General features: G+C 41.9%; 1 protein-coding gene across 3 annotated transcripts in view; it reads right to left on the reverse strand.

The window, feature by feature from the left end:
• The window catches only part of Wars2 (tryptophanyl tRNA synthetase 2, mitochondrial), an 83207-nt gene that overhangs the window by 13549 nt on the left and 48563 nt on the right, over positions 1 to 21095 (reverse strand). For all 3 annotated transcript variants that reach the window (XM_021158800.3, XM_085835616.1, XM_085835615.1), the window contains 3 exons: positions 19355 to 19612; positions 3076 to 3156; positions 2382 to 2467 (listed from right to left, as the gene is read on the reverse strand). In XM_021158800.3, the coding sequence (XP_021014459.2) occupies positions 2382 to 2467; positions 3076 to 3156; positions 19355 to 19612 (425 nt within the window). The remainder of the gene's footprint in view (positions 1 to 2381; positions 2468 to 3075; positions 3157 to 19354; positions 19613 to 21095) is intronic.

Genomic DNA, 21095 nt, shown 5'->3' on the forward strand with positions numbered 1-21095 from the left:
AGCCACTGACAGTTTTGTGAACGATACTAGGACATTTGCAACCCCAGGCTTGACTTTAAAAAAATGATGGCATGTAAAGCACGCTTTGAGATCTTAGAAGTCTACCTCACTGACGTCAGTCTTCTAACAGTGTCCTCCTGTATCTAGAATTCATAATTTCCTGAATCTCTTCATCTGGGGTTGAAGCAATGTGAGATTTTTCCCATTCAGGCTGGTATGTCATCCAGTGTTGTCATTATTTAGGTCTTGTTTAGATGACTATATTATTTCAACCATCTGCTATCAGTCCTACGTAATTTGCACAATAACTGCCAGAGGTGTTCCTTGTTCATCTAACTTGCAAATAAAAAGACTGCTATATGCATATGCATGTATATATATATGCATATATATATACATGTATATTTATATATTATCATTTTGCCAATTAGACTTTGAGCAATTGATAAAAACTGTATCTCAGTTGCCTCTTATCACAATTTTAACTTTTACAGCTTCAGTTACTTAGAACCAACTGTGGTCTAAAAGCATACATGAAAAATTCCAGAAATAAGCAATGTTTTAATATGCCCATCACAGTAAGCAATGCACTGTCCTTTCCCTGCCTGTCATCAGCCATCAATCAGCACTTCCATGCTGAGTGTGCATCTTGACAGGCACATGAGCTCTCATATCATTGGGTGTAGCCTCACAGGGACTTACTGACATCATACTGGTCCCAAAGCACACACAGTATGCTACAATTCAGATACGTGGAAAGGGAGCAGTGAAGAGATGAACACTGTCAGGTTAAGGAAAAGGAAGCGCTTGTGCGTTATGTTACTATTGCTAAAATCTACAATAAGAACTAATCTAAGAAATCACAAAGAAGGAAAGAATTAAGTTCCTGTTAATTCTACCAAAGGAAGAAAGCATGAGAAGCACTTACTCCTCTCCTTCAGCTCGATGATGTCATCTAACAGCATGAGAAGCAAGGCAGGCACAGCATAGCAAAATAAACCTGTCGCTGGGCCTGGGCACAGCCTCTAATTCCAGCTACCTAGAGGCTGAGGCAAGAGAACACATATTTGAAGGCTGTATGAATTCACACAGAGTGAATTCAAGGCTGGTCTGAACAACTTAGCCAGAGTCCATCTTTGAAGCCAAACCACAAAAGGGGACTATAAATGTATCATAGTGGCAGGGTGCTTGGTGAACAAGTGTGAGCCTGAAGTCCAATCCCCATCATAGAAAACAAAACAAAACAGATAGATGTAGAGAGCGCCACTCACATGACTGCCACACCAGATGAGCACTATACCTGTTCTTGCCTCTTGTCATCTCTTCTTCCTTGTCTCCCCTCTCCCCCTTCCCTTCCCTCCCCTCCTCTCCCCTCCCCTCCCCTTCTCCTCTCTTCTTTTGCTTCCTGGCTACAAGATGAGCAGTGTGTGCTCTTAGCTATTTTCCTTCTTTCCTTTCTTTCTTTCTTTCTTTCTTTCTTTCTTTCTTTCTTTCTTTCTTTCTTTCTTTCTTTCTTTCTTTTTAGATATTCTTATTTACATTTCAAATGTTATCCCCTTTGCTAGTTTCCCCTCCAAAAATCCCCTGTCCCCTTCCCTCTCCCAACCCACCCACTCCGTTTCCTGGCCCTGGCAGTCCCCTATACTGGGGCATGAAACCTTCATAGGACCAAGGGCCTCTCCTCTCATTGATGACTGACTAGGCCATGCTCTGCTACATATGCAGCTAGCCATGGTTCCTACCATGTGTTTTCTTTCATTGGTGGTTTAGTCCCAGGGAGCTCTGGGGTTACTGGTTAGTTCATATTGTTGTTCTTAGCTATTTCTTGTCACTGCCATCCAGCACCCCTTTCTAGACCCAAAGTGACAAACCTTCCTGATCTTAGACTTTCTGGAAGCACTTTCTGGACTCAGACCCTGATTCCAAACCTAACTAGCTAGCATGACCTGGGATTTGCTGATGACCACCCTGACACCTAAGACCCAGCTCTATCTTCTGAGGAATAGAGGTAACAGTGATATATTTTACAAGGCTGTTTTCTGGTTAGCACACAGATAAGACTTACTAAGGTCTCTACCACACAGAAGGCACTCTGCACTAGCTCTGAATGGCCCTTGTGAGTCACTGAAAGACACACACACTCAGTATGCTGTGCCGACTGTGTATCGGATCCTTCTTGTACCCCTCCTCCACACGTCAAACCTTTCCCTGAGAGTTAAAAACACTCTCATGTGGCACAGGCCTGCTATTCCAGCACTCAGGAGCCTGAGATTACAAGTTCACAGGGAGACCCTGCCATGAGCAAACAAACAGACATTCACACATGGCCTCTCTCTTGTCACGGTGAGAGTGCAGGCCCTCTGAGCTGTGCCCCTCCTTACTTGTAGCACAGGATGTCTGCTGCCTGGAGTACAGGGTATGTGAGCAGGCCTACGGTCCCATCATGCTTCTGCTTCGCAGCCTTTGCCTGTGGAAACGAGGAGAGAAGAAAAAGACATCTGACTTCAACCTGATTATATTGCTTAATTAAGAAACTTTTAAAGCAAGCAAAGTGTGCAGCGGAGCCACCTGTAATAACATATATTTCGGTCCCTTTCAGCAGCTCTAACATCATCTGGCTGCTTATCATGCTCATGCTCCTGGCTTCAGAAGTGAGAGGGCTCTGTTTTACCATTCCCGTGGCATTTTATTTTATTTTGGGAGATGGGGCCTCCTTTGTGCAAAGCCCACCCAAGCTCTACCGCTCCACACATGGTCCCCTGCCCCAGCACGGGTCTTATACTGCCTCAATTTCTCATTCATTTCATTAAAGACAAAGCAGTTTTCTAGATTCCACATTAGTTAAGTCCAGAAATTATTAGAAAATTAGGTTTCTCAAAAACACTTATCACAAAGTTACAATGTTCATAAAAGATTAATTTAGAGAAGAAGAATTTGGAAAAAGAAACATAACTTCATTTTTGAAAAGCAGCTGCCAGGGTGGGCAAGACAGCTTATTGATTAAAGGATGCCTAGCACCTGGCACAGAACAAATGCAACCTTCCTTCCCACTAACACTCAGGTTCTGGCACTTACCTTCCACTGGTGTAAATGCTGCAGTCGAGGCAGTCTCACCATGCAGGTGAGAATCCAACTTAACTGAGCGTGCTCAGACACCTAAGAAGAAGGGGAGAAAGAAAGGGGACCAGTGAATTTTTGCATCTAAGCAGTACTAACCAGACAAGAGGGATTGGCTGAAACAGTTGAAAATAACCTAAGTCAAGGTTATTAAAAGGAAACAGGTGAAGAGCTGGGCCATGATACCTGATATACAGATAAGGATAACTAAGCAGTGATTAAAAAACAAAACAAAAAAAACCAACTAGTATAAATAGCAGCTTATTGTTTAAGTCCTTGGCATCCCTAGTGAGGAGGTAGCCAGAACTCTTTCAGTATCTTCAGTGTGAATTCAACCATGTCCTTGAGCATCCACCCCCTTGATTTTGTTTGGTTTTTGTTTTTCAAGACAGGGTTTCTCTGTGCAGTCCTGGCTTTCCTGGAACTAGCTTTGTAGACCAGGCTGGCCTAGAACTCAGAGATCTACCTGCCTCTGCCTCCTGAGTGCTGGAATTAAAGGTGTGCACCACCACTGCCCAGTTCATCCTTCCCCATGAAATACTAGGCTTATCAATCAATCTATCAAGTCCCCCCCCCCCCCCGTCCTCACTTCCACCCTATCCCCTCCCCACATACATTCAAAGTCCTCTCTGACCCTTAAATCCATGACTGTAACCACAATGCTTTTCACTTAGATGGTAAAGAAAGGCACCCAGCTCAAGGCCTGGCCTTTTCAGATCTTCAGCGATGAGAAAGCGATCGCCTGTACACTTGTCCCCCAACGGAGAGTCTTAAAGATTCTAGCTCCTCTTCTATTGACTCTGTTTCCACCTTCATTGTTTTCCTCTCGTTTTTCTGCCCCTGCCAATTAATCAACAACAATAACAAAAAATACAAACTCTCTTCAACCTAGTTTTGTTTGAATCAACTTTAATCAAGTAAGCAAAACCTGGCAAGGACTGGGATGATTCTTGGGCCCAGGCCATATTCTAACTGATGACCCAGATTGTGAGCCCTAAGCATCCCATTTCTGGGCCCTGGGGATTCTGAGTCTATTGATTGTGGCATTCTGTGTCCATATGATTCCCTTAAAAAGCAGAGACTCTTGCCAACTCTGCAAAGTGGCCCCAAATGTGTTCTCTGTGGGTTTTGCAAAGGGAACATAAAGGCCTGGGGATGAAGCAGCAGCCTGATTCCCTAGCAAGGACTCACAAGTGCTCCAACATCTGGCGTAAGAGAGTTTCTCTTTTTTTCTTCTCAGCTTATATAGAAAGAAGAGTTGTTTTCGCGTGCTTGACAAGGAATTGCTTTTAAAGGTTTGCAAGTCGCTGGATAGAGTCTGCCATTTTTCTTCTAAGAGGCTTTTGGGTTTTAGTGGAGGCAGTGGTAATGACAGCACTGTCCAGGAACATTGCTGGCTGCTGGTGTAAACAAACAGCTACCCAATGCAGTAACCCAGAAAGTAGGGGAGGGGATTAGAGTTGCTCCCAGGCACCAGGGAAAATGTGCCCATTCGCATGCAGCTGACGCCCACCAGCTTTAGGAATGGAAATGCAGCAAGAGAGACCATGGATGTGTGGACAGAGGCAAGACATCTTTCCCCTCAATGCTGGGTCCAACACTTAGTCTTAGTGATATGATAAAAACCTTACAACTATGTCCCCATGAATGAAAGTATTTTGCTTGGAGTAAGTAGTTTTTTGTTTGTACCTATGGGATGACAATTATTCAATATTCAACAGAGGCTTTTTTATGTTCCAAATTAGCATTAAATTAATTCAAATCAATTCTAGTAGAGAAAGTAGGTAAAAGACCAAAGCCAATTAACTGTTTGCCATTCATCTTCAATAAATTATATGAGAAATAATAGAAATAATTGTCATAGTCAAGATGATTACATGGAAAAGCACAGATTTCTACTTGAAGCAAAAGAAAAAGTGATAAACATCTAAATGTATTATTTTCCTATATTGTGAAGCCACAAACAAATCAACTCTATGATCTGTTTTAGCTATAGACACACAAAGGTACAGGACAACAACTGGCCTGGTAACCTTCCACAACAAGAAGGCAGCCATCAACAGAACAAGACACAAGTCTTCAGTCTCCGCAGTTTGCCTGCCTTATTCATCCCTGTAAAACCCAGGCTGGCGCAGTGGATGAATGAGGTACTGTGAACTTCACTGGAAGCTGCAAAAGGGACAGATTTACAACCTGTTGATGCATACAAAAGCAATTCTATGGGAGTGATTGCAGCAGATGCTGAATTGTAGTAGGCGAATGGTAAGGCTACCAGGCAAGATGCAAAGCCAGACATAGCATGGCAGTATGGCTTAAAGTTTTGCCTTGGAATCTTGTTTGAAGGTTCTGTCAGGGGAGCACAGCCACTTCTATACTCTTCTAGTGGGGAGGCTGCCCTCTTACACTGGATGTAGGACTTGGGACCCCTGCCTAGCCAGCCAGATCACCTCACACCTAAGAGCCTCATCTTTTGGATGAGATGAGCTGGATCTGAATACTAGCTCTGCTTTTCAGCTATTCTGGGCAAGCCAAGTCACCTCCTTGTGCCCCACTTTCACTATCTATGAAGTGAGGTTCCCTATAACAGGACCTAGCACAAAGTCAGTTATTATTACCATAGATACTAAAACGACAGGGCCTCCTTATTCCATACTGTCACCCTGGGCCAAACTTCCCTCCCTCTTTGCACTTGGACTCTAGGAAGCTGGCTTTTTTATATTCCCCAAACTCACAGGGACACTCCTACCTCAGTAGCTTTACTCTGGCCCTTGTCTCTGATGGAAGTCTTCTCTCTTACTTTACCTTAAATCTGCTGAGACTTTATCTCATATGGCTTACCAGACCTCACCATTAGAAACAGCCATCTGTTCCTTCAGTCTCATTGCTGATTTACTTGATTCTTTTTTTAATGCCATTTATTGCCTAATTGATGGGCTGAGTGAAAATGGCTTCCATAGGTTCATATGGACCGGGATGTGTGACCCTGCTGGAGGAAGTGTGTTAGTGGCTGGCTTTGAAGTTTCAGAAGACTCATCCCAGTCCCAGTATGCTGTCAGCCTGCTCAAGATGTGAGCTCTCCCCTATTACTCCACCATACTTTGCTCTACCACCATGGACTCTTAACTCTCAATCTGTAAGCTTAATTAAACATTTTTTCTTTTATAAGTTGCCTTGGATGTGGTATTTTGTCACAGCAATAGAAAAGTAACCAAGATACCTTCTAATAGAATTTATTATTTGCTTATAAACAATATTATTACTATTTATTTTGCTGCTCCAACAGAAATGAATGATTTTTCATTTGAATTATTCAGTGGCACAGCATGAGCACTTAGGATACAGTAAGTACTCATTATGATCTTGCAAAACTTATGGGGAGGATTAAAGTCACAGAGAAATGACAAAGTAAGTGTGGCAACACAATGACACGTGTGGCCAGCTGTCACAGTTAATTTCAACTGTCCACTTGATTTGACTAGGCATTAATGAGGTATAGTAACAGGCACACTTATGAGCAGTTTTCCATTGATGATTAATTGAGGAGGGAAGACTCAACTCTGGATGTGGGCAGCATCAGCCTAGGTAGGGTGTGAGGATCTCCACACTAAACATGGGAACAGGGGAGTACTGGCCTCCCCTCTATGCTTCTCATCCACTGAGATGTGAGCATGCTGTGTTGTGTCCACAATGTCACAGAAGAAAGCCACCCTGCCATCCTGCTATCCCTGCCACGATGCACTGTGCCCTCAAACTGTGAGCCATAATAAAACCTTACTTAGGTTGCTTCCTTTCAAGCATTTGGTCACAGTAATGAGGAATGTAATGAGCACAGTGGTGTAATGGTATTCTGAATCCATACATACGTATCATAGGAATATACCGTTCTGCCAGGTGTGGTGGTGCACACCTTCACTCCCATTTCTTGGGAAGCAGAGGCAGGTGGATCTCTGTGAGTTCCAGGCCAACAAGTTCTACAGATTAAGACCCTGTCACAAACAATTTTCCCAATCCAAATCACTCCAGACCACAACCAAACATACTGTTCTGTGAAAAAAAGAAAACTGTGAAAGGTACCACAATATATTATGATCTTAAAATGTTTTAAAGTTACAAAACCAAATGACATTACGTATCCCCAATGAAGTATAAAATGTAAGTTTGTGGAAAAATAGCATCAATTATAAGCTACACTGATCCTATGAAGTTTAAGACTGTGGCTGTGTATGGTGGAAGGGAAGGGATCTGAGGAAGAGAGATGAAAGGGACACAGAGGGAAGGATTAAAAGACGGTCAACTTTATCTAGGACTGTAAAAGTTTATGGGGCTGGAGAGATGAGGCATTGGCTGCTCTTCCGCAGGACCTGGGTTCAAACCCCAGGACCCACATGGTGACTAAAATCCATCTGTAACTCCGGTTCCAAGAAACTCTACAGCTTCTGGCACAAGGCATGCAAGTGGTGCCCAGATATACATACACGCTAAGCACACATTCTCATAAAGTAAAAAAAGTTATGGTGTGCACCTATGTGTGTATACAAAACTCAATACCAGTATTGATAAAAATTAACATATTATTGAGTATTCATAGTAATTCAATCCAAACACAATTTCGCCCAAACTAATAGGATTTACCTATTAACAAACTCAGGTAATGTAGTGTTAAAAAGCAGAGCACTGAAAATGCTTAGCTGGGCACTTATCCCATAAAAATAAAGGTTTGCTCCTAGCCTTATAATTAGGTGGAGGTAAGATATAATCTTACCCCCATATCACTCCAATATCCATAAACCAGTGTCAAATTCCTTTAAAAATTTCATAAACTTTACGGAGAGGGTATCAAGCACATTTTAAATAGCTGTGTGTGTGTGCATGGATGTGTGAGTATGTATATGTGTGTAGGAGTTTATTTGTGTGCGTATGCATGTGTTTATGAGTATGTGTGCATGTGTGTATGAGTGTGTGTGTGTGTGTGTGTGTGTGTGTGTGTGTGTGAGAGAGAGAGAGAGAGAGAGAGAGAGAGAGAGAGAGAGAGAGAGAGAGAGAGTGTGTGTGTGTGTGTGCATGCCCATGAGTGAGTCTGTGGAAACCAGAGAAGCCAACACTGGACTTCTTTCCTCTCCTCAGTTTTTGAGACTGAGTCTCAGTGAATATGGAGCTCACTGATCTGGCTAGACTGGTCAGTGGGCCCTTGCAAGAGTCACTCTGCCCACTTAGTGCCATGGTTACAGGGATGTAACCGGCTTTTATGTGGGTGAGGAGGACCTGAATCTGGGTCCTTATGATTATAGCACAGGCACCTTACCAACTGAAAAGTCTCACCAGCTCCATCATCTATAATTTTTTTTTAACTAAAAGGAATAGAAAGCAAATATGATAAGACACTAACAACATCTTTGTGCTGAGGACATGAGTGTCCCTTAGGACATTGTATTTTTCTATATTTTTAAAATAAAAAAGAAATTAACAAAAAGAGCAGGGGGAAGCTGATTCCAAAATATATACTTGCTAGATATCAATCAGACCTAGTCAATTACCGGTTCAGTAATTCTCAGGTCAAATCTCTGACATACTCCCAGAGTTCCTTAGGACTTCCCTACTTCCCGTACAAATGCTACCTTCCCACGAATCTGGTCCTGGAAGTTTTAGTAAGGACACTTGTAGTCTATTCAGACTCACAAATTCCCATTTATTGCTTCCTTTCGGAAACGTGCAATTTCATGCTGAGTTATTTTTATTAGACTTTTATCATCCCCATGACAAATCCCTTTAACAAGAACCTTGTTTGGAGATCTGATTTTAATTAAAAGAACATACTATCAGTGCTACCCCCTCCCTCTCTTCAGTTGGGTTGCCTCCTGTCAGGACTCACATTGGCCAATGGGCACTGGGCTGTGCATATCAGGGGTTCACTAACTCTCTCCTTGTCTAGTATTTCCCGAGCTACAGATGCTGATTCTATCTACCAGCTTTAAAAGTCACCCCTACCTACACCCAGTGACTTACTGTGTACATAAGCACTCCTGTGTGCAGCTTTTCTTAGTCTGGAGTACTTTATTCATCAGTCTGTATTAGGATAAACTGAGAAACACATTGCTCTTGATTTCAAGAGGCACTGCCTCTTTTTTATTTATAATATATTCTGATACCTATAGATTATCCTTGACTCTGTACCTTTTCATTTCAGAGTCTAGCCTGAAGGAGTAGCCCCTTCTCTTAACTCCCTATTCTCATCTTAGAGGGAAAAAAAAGAGCTAGGGGAAGTATGGGATGCTTAAAGATTCCTCTTGGGTAAGGGATAAAGAGAAAAAAATCAAAGATTGATACCAGGAAACACCCATTGACACAAAAGGGGCCAAATGAGGAAGAAAAAACAAGGGGACTACAAAACACCCAGAACAATGAGATAACAGGAGGTTCCTCCCTGTCTGTAAACTGAACAGATAGATTAAATCCCCAGTCAAAGGGAATAGTGGTCCATTAGGTAGAAAACAACATCTGGGCTGGAGAGATAGCTCAGCGGGTAAGAGCACTGACTGCTCTCCCAAAGGTCCTGAGTTCAAATCCCAGCAACCACATGGTGGCTCACAACCATCTGTATTGAGATCTGACACCCTCTTCTGGTGTATATATATATATATCTTAAAAAACAAACAAAAAACAAAACAACATCTAACTATATGGTATCAATGGGAGACCCAGGCAGCACATCAGCTAAAAATGAGTTTCCACACAAACAACAGCCGGAGAGAACAAAGTGGCTTTGTTTATATCTGATAAAATAGCCTTCGAAGCCTGGTAGTGGTAGGGCATGCTTTAATCCCAGCACTTAGGAGGCAGAAGCAGGGAGATCTCTAGGAGTTAAGAGATCAGTCTGGTCTACAGAGAGTTCTGGGACAGCCAGGGCTACAGAGAGACCCTGTCTTGGAAAGAAACATTCTTTTAAAAAAGCCTTCAAGACCCACCCTTGCTTGGCCATGGTGTGCACCAGGCCCTCACCTTCCAGAAACTGAGGTTAATCAGTGGACACTCCAAGGCAAGGAAAACTGAAAGATATGGATCCTGACAGCGCGTCTGCTTTCCAGGGCAAATCTGAACTTTAGAAAACATGCACCTTTCACTCCCCAGTACTTAAAGCCTCCATGATCTATGAGGAAATTAACAACTCGTGTTTTTAATACTGTCAATAAAATATGCACAAATTCCTAATTCAGTCCAAACTCAGTCTTACATGTGAAAAACAAAACTTAAAAATCACTTTGTAGCTAATAAATAGTTCTCTAACGTTAAGCCAGAGAAGAATTACTGAAAATGCACATCATAAGAACTCAACCACAGGACAATAAAGGCTTTTGTATATCTGTAGCTACTTGCCTTGTTGCTGTGACAAAACACCCAAGGAGAGCAATTGAAGGAAGGATTTACTCTGGCTCTCATGGTAGGAAAGTGTGGAAGCCATAGCAGGAGGCAGTGTGGCATGATGAACGCAGTCAGGATATGCTACATCACTCCAGTAGTGACAAGCACGACAGGCCCCGAAAACCTGGGCGCTGTCCCGAGGCGAAAAGTTAACAGAAACTTAGTCTCCTGGAATCGTGGCATCCTGTATATAGAATGCTCCAATGTCCTTGCTTTAGTTGGTAAACGGATCTGTGTGCTTTTAAGATTGCTTTATTACAAGTGCTCCTAAGGATTGATATTTTGACATATAGCTAAATTAGATTCTAGGCAGTCCTTGATCTGACCTTGGGCTTGGATAGCTAAGTCACTGCCCTACACAGGAATTTACTTTTATCTAGGAAGAAGGAAGTTTGTGACCTAAAGAGGCACCAGAGTAGATACTTAGAACTATACGTAGCTGAGTTACACCCATACACAAGTATTTACAATGGCCTAGGGGGAAGGTGGACTATACAATAGACTAGAGTAGGAACTAAGGCAAGGGCACAAAGCCCTTGACCCTGGCTTCTAAGATTAAGTGGACCTTAGGTGGAGCTGTTCTTGATCCCAGTTGTTAACATTGAATTTTATCCCAGTTGGTTCCTGTCAGTCCTTCCGTGTTTGCATTCCTCTGTTTTGTGTAAGAATTCAGTAGCCTCAATGTACCTTGCTGGTGAGTCACCCAACTTCCCTATTTTCTTCTATATAAAAAGTTTGATGTTCAATTTGACGAATTATATTCAGATTCCGCACACTCTCTCATGTCTGTGTCTGTCTGTCAATTCCCGCCAACTCTATGCCCATCTGCGGGAACCCCTGATTCCCATGGATTGAGAAGGGCCCACTGAGCCTGGTCCCTGGCAAGGATGCAGACAGCAGTGAAGCACACTGAATGCAGTAAGGACACAGACAGCAGTGCAGCACACTGAATACAGTCAGGATGCAGGCAGCAGTGCAGCACACTGAATGCAGTCAGGATGTAGAACTCAGTGACTCTGTGCTTGGCTCCCTTTCCTTCAATAATTAGGTTCAGGACCACAGTGCACTTAGTGATGGTACTCATATTTACAGTAGGTCTTCCCATCTCAGTTAACCCACTTACACACACACACACACACACACACACATACACACACACACACACACACACACTCCCTGAGAAAGATAGCATATAACAAAGGGTTAGTGTTCAAAACATGTAAAAGATTTCTTCAAATCAATAAAAAAAAAAATCCCACAATTTAAAAACATGGACCAAGAAGCGAAACAAATGAAAACATACAAGGGAAAAAACAAAAGAAAATAAAATGAAAACAAACAAACAAAAAAACAGATAAGAACAGAAGGGTTAAGAAAAAGAATGGTTAATTGAAACCGAAAATGCAAATTACAAGGAGATAGTATAGGGCATCCTGGAAAAAGGAAATGGACATTGGAGGGCTTAGTGTCTGATGTGGGAATGTAAGGTAGACTCAGTTTGGCACCAGAAGCAGGGCTTATGGAGCATGCACCCTCACAACTCTTGGTATACGCACTTAGAAAATTCTCTTCCAGTGCCGTAAGGCGCTCAAGCTTGACTACTGAGTTGGATCCCTAGGACTCCCGTGGTGGAAGGAGAGACCCACTTCCCAGTTCCCTGCTAATCCTCTGACCTCCACATGCAGGTTACTGTGTATGCATGGCCCCCCAGACCCCACATGCACATACAAACACAATGTTTTAAGACAACAAAACAAAAACAAAAAAATCTTTCTCAAGTACACAAAGGGTATTTTCAAGCAGGACCACTGTCCTGTTGTTTATAATAAAAGCAAAAAATAAGTTTGGAAAAAAAATCTAAATATTCTTGCCAAGAAAATGGGTTAAAAAAATTGTGAAGGAGCCAGAACACTGTACAGCAATAAACAAATGAACAAATCTCAGAAATGAAACAAAAGATGCAGAAAGAGTTGCAGCAGGATATCTCATTCACATAGTTTGAAAATGTGCAAAGAAATAATACAGATTATATATGGCCATATCACATGCATTAAAAAGATAAACACATATGTGGGAATGAGAAATACCAAATAGATATAGGAGTTGCCTCTAGGGAGGCAGAGCATGGAATGGAATTTGAGTGAGTTAAAAAGTTTCTGCTATATTTGCAATGTTTTATTTTGAAAATCAAAACCTGTATGAAGAAAGTTAATATTTCAAAAGACAGCCATTCATCTTCACACTTTCCTGAGTGGTTGAAATATTTCTCTTATTATCTAATAGTCTTGAATATCCAAAATATTCCTTGCAAAGGAAAAAGCAAGTAAGAAGTTTCTGAAAATATTTTATTAAACAAGACTAAAAGGAGACAGCCATTAGCTGGATGGCCATCTGCCAATCCACTTCAGACAAAACCTCTGCGACATCAAGGAGCCTGTGGCAACTAGGGGCACACAATGGCTGGTGACAGAAAGTTAGCTTTTGCCAAAAGTGACACCTCATTTTCTTTAAGCCCCTGCTGTAGACACTAACAGGTTTCAGAAAAGAAAAACTCATTATTTGTCACTTATGGCACAAATGAAAAGAGACGACAGTGACATTCAGTGCAGTGGAAGACAGCGTGTATGCTTTTCCATTCTTGTTCTGAATGTGAGGCAAGACCTCTTCCTGAAGGTACGACCCATCAAGCTACGGTTCTGTTCCTTCTCATCAAGTAGGACAGGAGCCAGATGTAGGCCAGGAAGTGGTAGCTGTGGTACAGGTGGGAGCTATGTAGAGAAGAAAACACATGCAGAGTCTGGCTCTATGATCATTTCTCTAACTTATGGTTTATTGCATAGGCCATGCAAAGCCTCATCTCCCCCTGGAACTCTAGAGAGGTATTGCCAATTTTACAAATACATTCCAAAAGTCCATTAGTCTACACAGATGTTTGTTCCTCTTCGGTTACAAGCTGAGCACACACTCCTTGTTGGTAGCAAACAACTTGGAGAGCCCAACAATCATAAATATATACTCAAATGCACTTGCAAAAGTACCAGGATACAGAGCGCCCATGTGGACTCTGTATAATTTTAGGATCTGGCTTTCTACCTTTCAGGGCAGAGAGGAGTCAGGTATAACTTTTATGTGCATACACTGGAGCAAGAGCCACGTAGTTAGTACTTTTGGCCTTCACTCAGAAACTGATTCCCCAATAGTACTCCTTAATTTATTATTATTATTGATTTTAGTTTCCTGGGAAACAAAATATAAGGCCAGAGAATGAGGCTATGTTCCAAACGTTTGGATTCCACCCTGCTCCCCTGACTTTTTCTGGACTATTCTGGACCTTCAGTAACTTGATATTTGATACTCCAAACCTTCCCTTTGTCCTGACCTCTGCTGGCAGCCAGACCTGAAGGCTACATCTTCTGTTTCTATCTTCCATTTGCAGAGCGATTATACTGAGAGAGGGAGGGAGGGAAGGGGTGGAAAGTGACAGAGAGAGACATCTGTGGGATTCAGCCTGGATCTGTGCACAGGTCTGCTGAAAACAAAAGACAGTGACTTTGGCTTTGACTTGGAAACCTCTGCCAAATGTACACACAGGCATTCTCTCCACCCCACCCTTCTCTAGCACAAAATGCACGTGTGAACATATTCATGTGCACAGACACACTCATGTGTACACTTTCAGATGAGAAGGTTTGAAAACTCCCCACATATGGCAAGCATATTTAGGGGAAGAACTGTGAGTGCAGGCCAGGGGGAAAAGAAGAAAAAGAAAATAATGGGGAAAATCTTCAATATGTCTAAACTGTTCCAGTCAGGCTGCTGAGAAAGAATGCAAAGGATTGCAGATGAAAATTATTGGTAAAATCAGCATTATAACATAGCTGAATTCTTTCCCCATTTAAAATGATTACTAGGGCTTTTTCTAATGCACAACCAGGGCACATGGGAAAATCATCACCCAGTGGCTATACCCGAGAACACATTGTATGGTAGAAAAAAATATTCTCATCTAAGTCACAATTTCAAAAGCTATTAATTCTATTTGTGAGTAATTATGTGAGGCTATCAGTACAAATTATCTTAATTGGCCCCAGTTCCCAAATCTTGATAATTATTTAATAAATTTATGTTGTTATAGATTTACCAGTCAAATGCTTACAAACTACAAAACTGCCAAGATAAAGGAAGCAACAACAGCAAAAGACCCTTAATAATGTAGGTAAACAATCTGTACATTACCTGTCTCCTATTTAGGAACTGTCTTATTAAAATTTCTTAAAATTAAAAATATTTCAACATGTGCTTCTGACAGTTATTGGTAACGGTCAATCAGAGCACGGGATACAAATAAAACTGAACTTGAGTCGATGTCACTCTGGTATAAGTGCACGTCACTCTAGTAGTGTGACAGAAAGGCTAGTCTGTGTCCTCCAAGGCTCACTGCTGAAAGCTTTTCTAGCTAAACTGGGATAGAGTTTGGCCTCGGGACAGGCAAGAGGCTCTCTTTATACCTAGTAGGAAGATGCCTGCAGGTACCACACAGTGATAGACTCTGTGAGAGAAGGGCCAAAGTCTAATGTGAATTTCCCACTGGTCCTCTGCCTCCAGCTCCTGAGGAGATGGCACACAGAGGGACAGCAGATAGGGCAGGGGAAGGTCCCACCCCATCATCCTATAAACATGACTCCACACTCCTCCCACAGATCTAACAAGATGGCTCTTTCCTGTTACTTTGTTACTCATTTTAGAATTCACAGGTTCATCATCTCAGATCTTTTTAACTTCTACTATTAAAATGTCAGAAGATTACATATGTTGGCAAAACTCTAGAAGAGGAAAATCATGGGACGGAATGGTGGGAAAGTACAGCCCTCCTAAAAACAGCATGGAGGAACCTAAAGGAGAATGCATAAAATACTGGCATGGCCCCACAGTGGGTGCACCCCAGAGGCTGTGAAGACAGTATGTTATGAGTGATGGGAGGTATTTGCCCTCCCTCCCAACACAGCACCTTTCAAAAGCTGCAAGCCCACAGGTCAGGATATGGAGCTGGCTTGGATGTCCATCAACAGACAAAAAACTGCTACTATAACAGCTACTGTCATGGTTTTGTATATTCTTGGACCAGGGAGAGGCACCATTTGGAGGCATGGCCTTGTTGGAATAGGTGTGACCTGGTTGGAGTAGGTGTGTCACTGTGGGTATGGGCTTAAGATCCTCATCTGAGTTGCCTGGGAGTCAATCTTCCACTAGCAGCCTTTGGATGAAGACATAGAACTCTCAGCTCTGCCTGTGCCATGCCTGCCTGGATACTGCCATGTTCCCACCTTGATGATAAGGGACTGAACCTCTGAACCTGTAAGCCAGCCCCAATTAAATGTTGTTTTTATAAGACTTGCCTTGGTCATGGTGTCTGTTCACAGCAGTAAAACCGTAACTAAGACAGTTACTATAGAATATTATTCTGTCTCTAAATAGAAGGAGCCCTGCCATCTGCAACAATGTGGATAAAATGGGAGAGTATATGCTAAGTAAAATAACCTAGGTATAGAAAGGCAAATGCCATGGGGACTGCATACAGAAGAGAAAGAAACTGAAATCAGAAGCAGGTGGTTATCCGGGGACAGTAGTGAGGAGCCGGGGAACTGTCAGGCAAAGGGAACAGGCTGTACACTTAGACATAAAGAACAGCTTCAAGAGACCTGCTGCAGGGCTGGTGGGATGCCTCAGTAGATAAAAACACTTCCCACACAAGCCTGACAACCTGAGTTCCATCACCAGAACCCAAGGAGGAAAGACACACACACACCCACGCACACCCCAAATGTACATATGCACACTCCAAAACAAACCCCAACAAACAAAACATCCCACATGTGGACCTGAGTAGATCACCCCAAAATAATTTTGGTATTAGATGTTTATTATATTTATCATCAGCTTCACGAGGTGCAATGATAGCATGGTATTTCTTTCTCTTCTTTTTTTTTTTTTTTTTAAGATTTATTATTCTACTTAAGTGCACTATAGTTGTCTTCAGACACACCAGAAGAGGTCGTCAGATCTCATTACGGGTGGTTGTGAGCCACCATGTGGTTGCTGGGATTTGAACTCAGGACCTTTGGTAGAGCAGTCAGTGCTCTTACCCGCTGAGCCATCTCTCCAGCCCCTGGTATTTCTTTCTATACAACATTTTCTTAATTTATACGGAGGTGTCCTGAAGCTTTTAAGGAGAGACATGTGATTGTATGCAATAGCTACTTTCAGCTACTCACTCTAAACAATGCTGAGAAGCTGACTAAAAATGTTAAAGGTGTGAGAGTTCAGCACTCTGCTCTTCCCGGTTCATACAAACATCGTAACATTTTCTTTTCTTTTTTCCCTGTTTTTAAAGACTTATTTATGTTTTTTATGTATGAGTGCTCTATCTGCATGTACATCTGCATGTCAGAAGAGGGCATCAGATCCTCATTACAGATGGTTATGAGTCACCATGTGGTTGCTGGGAATTGAACTCAGGACCTCTGGAAAAACAGCCAGTGCTCTTAACCACTGATGCATCTCTCCAGCCCCCAATATTTTCTTTTTAATATTAAAAAAGGAGGAACCTGGGAGACCTATGTCATCTAAAGAGTTGGAACAATTTGGTTATCTAAGGTAGAGCAGAAGGGCATTGCCAAAGCTAAGTACGTCTTGTGGCTACCAGGATCCCGAGAGGCTTTTCACACGGGTTTTGTGGGGAACGTTGTAGAATACACATAAAAGAGTGTGTTCCTCAAAGTTTACTAGACTAACTATCAAAACAGAGCCAAAGTCAAGGACGGCCAAGCAGTGCGGCAGTGTTAAGGCAGACGCTCTCATCACTAGTGCTCCCTTACCTAGATTACCAGCCACCTGGGGACTGCAAAGAGAAGGTCAATATTCTTATTTCTACTTATGGGACAATGCACATACAGTCTATTACACTGTGGGTTACTTGTTCTTAAATGTTATAGGCTAAAGAAATTCTCTCAGCTATTGCATATTTTATGTGCCTATAGAGGCCACTGTCAAAAAAGCCTGTTACAGAGAAAGAAATATTTATGATATGCTAATGTGATGTTAAATATTATCATACGGTAATTATCTTTGGAGGAATGAGCTGAAATGAACGAAAGTACAGTTGTTGGATGTAGCTTCAAAATAGCCTTTAACTTAAAGATTACTTCAAAAAGTAACCAAGCCAGCAGTTTACTCTGGGGAGGGTAGACATAGTTACCTCCAAGAAATACTACAGCAAAAGAAACTTGTGGCTGAGAATGCAAGTTTTAGGAATAACATCGAATAAGGGTCAAAGAAGAGGCCGTATGAAAACCAGCTTAGATGGAGTGAAGCCGATGTGCTTTGAGAAATGCATTTAAGTGACTGGAAAAGTATCCTGAGGATGAGCAGCTCTACAGCCTCAGAGCCTGGGGCAAGGGCTGGAGTGAGCTACAGCCATGAGCAACAAGCACCACCATCCTTTAGAAAGAAGCTGAAGTGCTTCTGAGGTAGGATGACTGACAGCTCCAGAGGACTGGGGACCAGCAGCCTGAAGGCAGTAAGACTGGGGCAGGGGGATGATGCGGTAGTAAAGAGCACTGTCTGCTCTGGCAGAGGACCAGGTTCTGTTCTCGGCACCCATGCAGCGCATCTGTAACTCCCATTCTATCCAGAGCCTGCTTCTGGCCTCCACAGGCACTGCATGCACATGGTGCACAGAAAAACAAAAGATCCATAAATGAAAAATAAAAGTAAATCATGTTTTAAAAAGTAAAATTATGGGATAAAGATGGCACAAAATAAATGTGTGCAAGTATTTGGTGAGTAGGTGTGCAAGAGATACAGCTGATCTATCGCTGCTTTTTGAAAAGCAAAAGTTACTGCATGCACATTAATTATTGAGGTCCAGATTTGCCCAATTTATTAAATACTTCACATTTCCCCAACATTAAGCTTCAAGAGTCGTAAGTAGAGAAGATTCAGGTAAGATGCCTATACGATCCTTTTAATGATGACATTATTTCATATATGCATATGAGTGACAAGCTTACATTGAAGACTTTATTAAAACATGTATGAGTAGAAAGAAGTGTATGATCAGGAGAGGGGATCCAATGACTGAGGCTCTGCTGCAGGTTAAAGCAGATATGTAACAAGGGTGTGGTCTGGTAGGAGTTCTTATCTGCTTTGCTAGTGTGCCTCTAAATTGTTGTCTCTGGGCCAGAATTTCTTCCTGTCTAAGGGTAAACTGACTCATCCATAGGAAAGGTATGAGTCAAATACTCTGGCTTTATTTATTTTGGCTTTATGAAGACTTTCTTGGCTTATACACAAAACTCTGGGACTTTGTCTTATTTCCTGGCTTGTTTCATCAAACCCTTTCAAAAGTGATTATACAAAGAATGAACAATGGACATTATCCAATAGGCCTTCCAAATTCAGTACTCAATGAACGTCCATTGGAATTAAAAAAAAAATCATTGGTCATAAAATTCACTCCTGATCACAGGGAGCTTAGTCATCAGTGGGAGGTCATCGGACTGAATGCAATCCAGCACAGAAAACAATCCCAGGGTCCAAATAACGACTGTGACATAACTGCAGGGTGGATGAGAGACTATAAAGTACAGTGGGGGGAGGCTGAAAATCAATATTAAATACAAGGATACTTAATGATGTAAATATCAAACTGGAAACATCACATTAGATGAAGTCATCCTTGAACAATTAGAAAAAGATTGTGAACAGGAGCTTTAAACGATATAAAAACCCAGTCCTCTAGGCTCTGGTCTGAGATGCTGACCTTAGACTGCTGGAAAAGGATACTTTTCTCTGGGTTTATGCCACAGGCAAGAAGCACAGCAGTCATGTCCAGGATGCTCTGCTGGAGGACGGTGGGGTCTTGGGGGACAGTGATGGAGTGGAGGTCCACGATGCTGTATATCACTGTGTCATATTCCTCCTGTAAGTTCACCCAGCTCTCGATGGCTCCAAGGTAATTTCCCAGGTGGAGGATTCCTGTAGGCTGAATGCCAGAAAACACTCGCTCTCCACTCTTCTTCTGTAACAAAGCAAAGCAAAGCAAACCGAGTTACTCTGGAGGCTGCATCCATGAACTCTCTGTGCCTGTCACCATGCAGTCCTGACTCTGCACAGTGCAGTTTGATGGCCACCACCTTGTACTGTTTTGTGTGCACTCTGTCAATTACTATGCTGGGTGCTGTTAGACACAAAGGGGTATTAAAAATAGTTTTTCTTAACCCCAAAGTGTATGAGCACAAAGATGCTTAGAAAAAGGTCTGCTTGGCCAAAAGATAGCAATTTAGTTGAAGATAGAGGCTGTATTCATGCAAAGGTGAGATACAAAGTGGCAATACAGACATGATCAGAATGAACCAGAAATGAGGTAAGTGAATAGCAGTTCCCAAGACCAAAAGTTTGGCTTTAGTCCCAGTGGGCACCATGATGCTTGCACACATAGACTCCATCTCATTAGACATTAAATGAGCCTTAGGATTTTATGAGAAACTTCACTTTTTTACTTGAAAAAAAAAAAGTGAAGGCCACGACATTAGGCTAAAATATACTGTCAATTAGTTATTTCTTATTTTGATACTATAATTTAATGGGTGGGATATTGGGTTAGAATTAGAAGACACACTTCATTGTAATATTTAAAGATAGTTATTTTCATAATCATATTTAGGTTTTATTTTGCTAAGTCAATTTTAAAAGTCTGCATAATTTTCTTAATTATACAAGTATTTTTTATCACAGTCATATCTTCCCTTTGAGTAATATTTTCTAGTGTTCCTATTAAAAAGTGAGGAGAGCTGGGCAGTGGTGGCGCACGCCTTTAATCCCAGCACTTGGGAGGCAGAGGCAGGGGGATTTCTGAGTTCGAGGCCAGCCTGGTCTACAAAGTGAGTTCCAGGACAGCCAGAGCTACACAGAGAAAACCTGTCTCGAAAAACCAAAAAAAAAAAAAAAAAGAAGAAAAGAATGAAGAGAAAAAAAATTAGAGTAAAATTATTTTTCCAGAGTGATTTAGTATTATATAGTGACAAATCAAAAAGTTTTGAGTAGGCATCAGTAAATGTGCAGACTAAATGTTCTAACAATCAAACATATTGTTTTAGTCAGCATCATAAGAAAATCTTAACAGTGCCCATAATTTACTAGATAATTATGCTGGTATCATATGCCCAGTTCTTCATATACAGGATCACATTTAATTGAGCACCCAACATAGTAGGTTTATTACTACTTCCATTTGCAGATGAGAACCCAAACCTTACATATAATAGCTTGCTCATGGTCACACAGCAAGGAAATGGCAGATGTAGGATTTCAAAGTCAGTCTATTCTTGTGATGGTCAAGTCCCACATCTGCTAGTTTACTATTTGAACACTTGTTTCCCAGTTGGTAGCTCTGTTTGGGTGATGTTTATGAGGTGAAGCCATGCTGGAGGGAGTATATCAACTGGGGGTGGACTTTGAGATCACGCAGCCTTCTCTTGCAGTTTGTTCCCTCTGCTTTGTGC

This window comes from Mus caroli, unplaced genomic scaffold (assembly GCF_978045245.1).
Source record: "Mus caroli unplaced genomic scaffold, Mus_caroli_1 scaffold_3, whole genome shotgun sequence".
Lineage (NCBI taxonomy): Eukaryota > Metazoa > Chordata > Mammalia > Rodentia > Muridae > Mus > Mus caroli.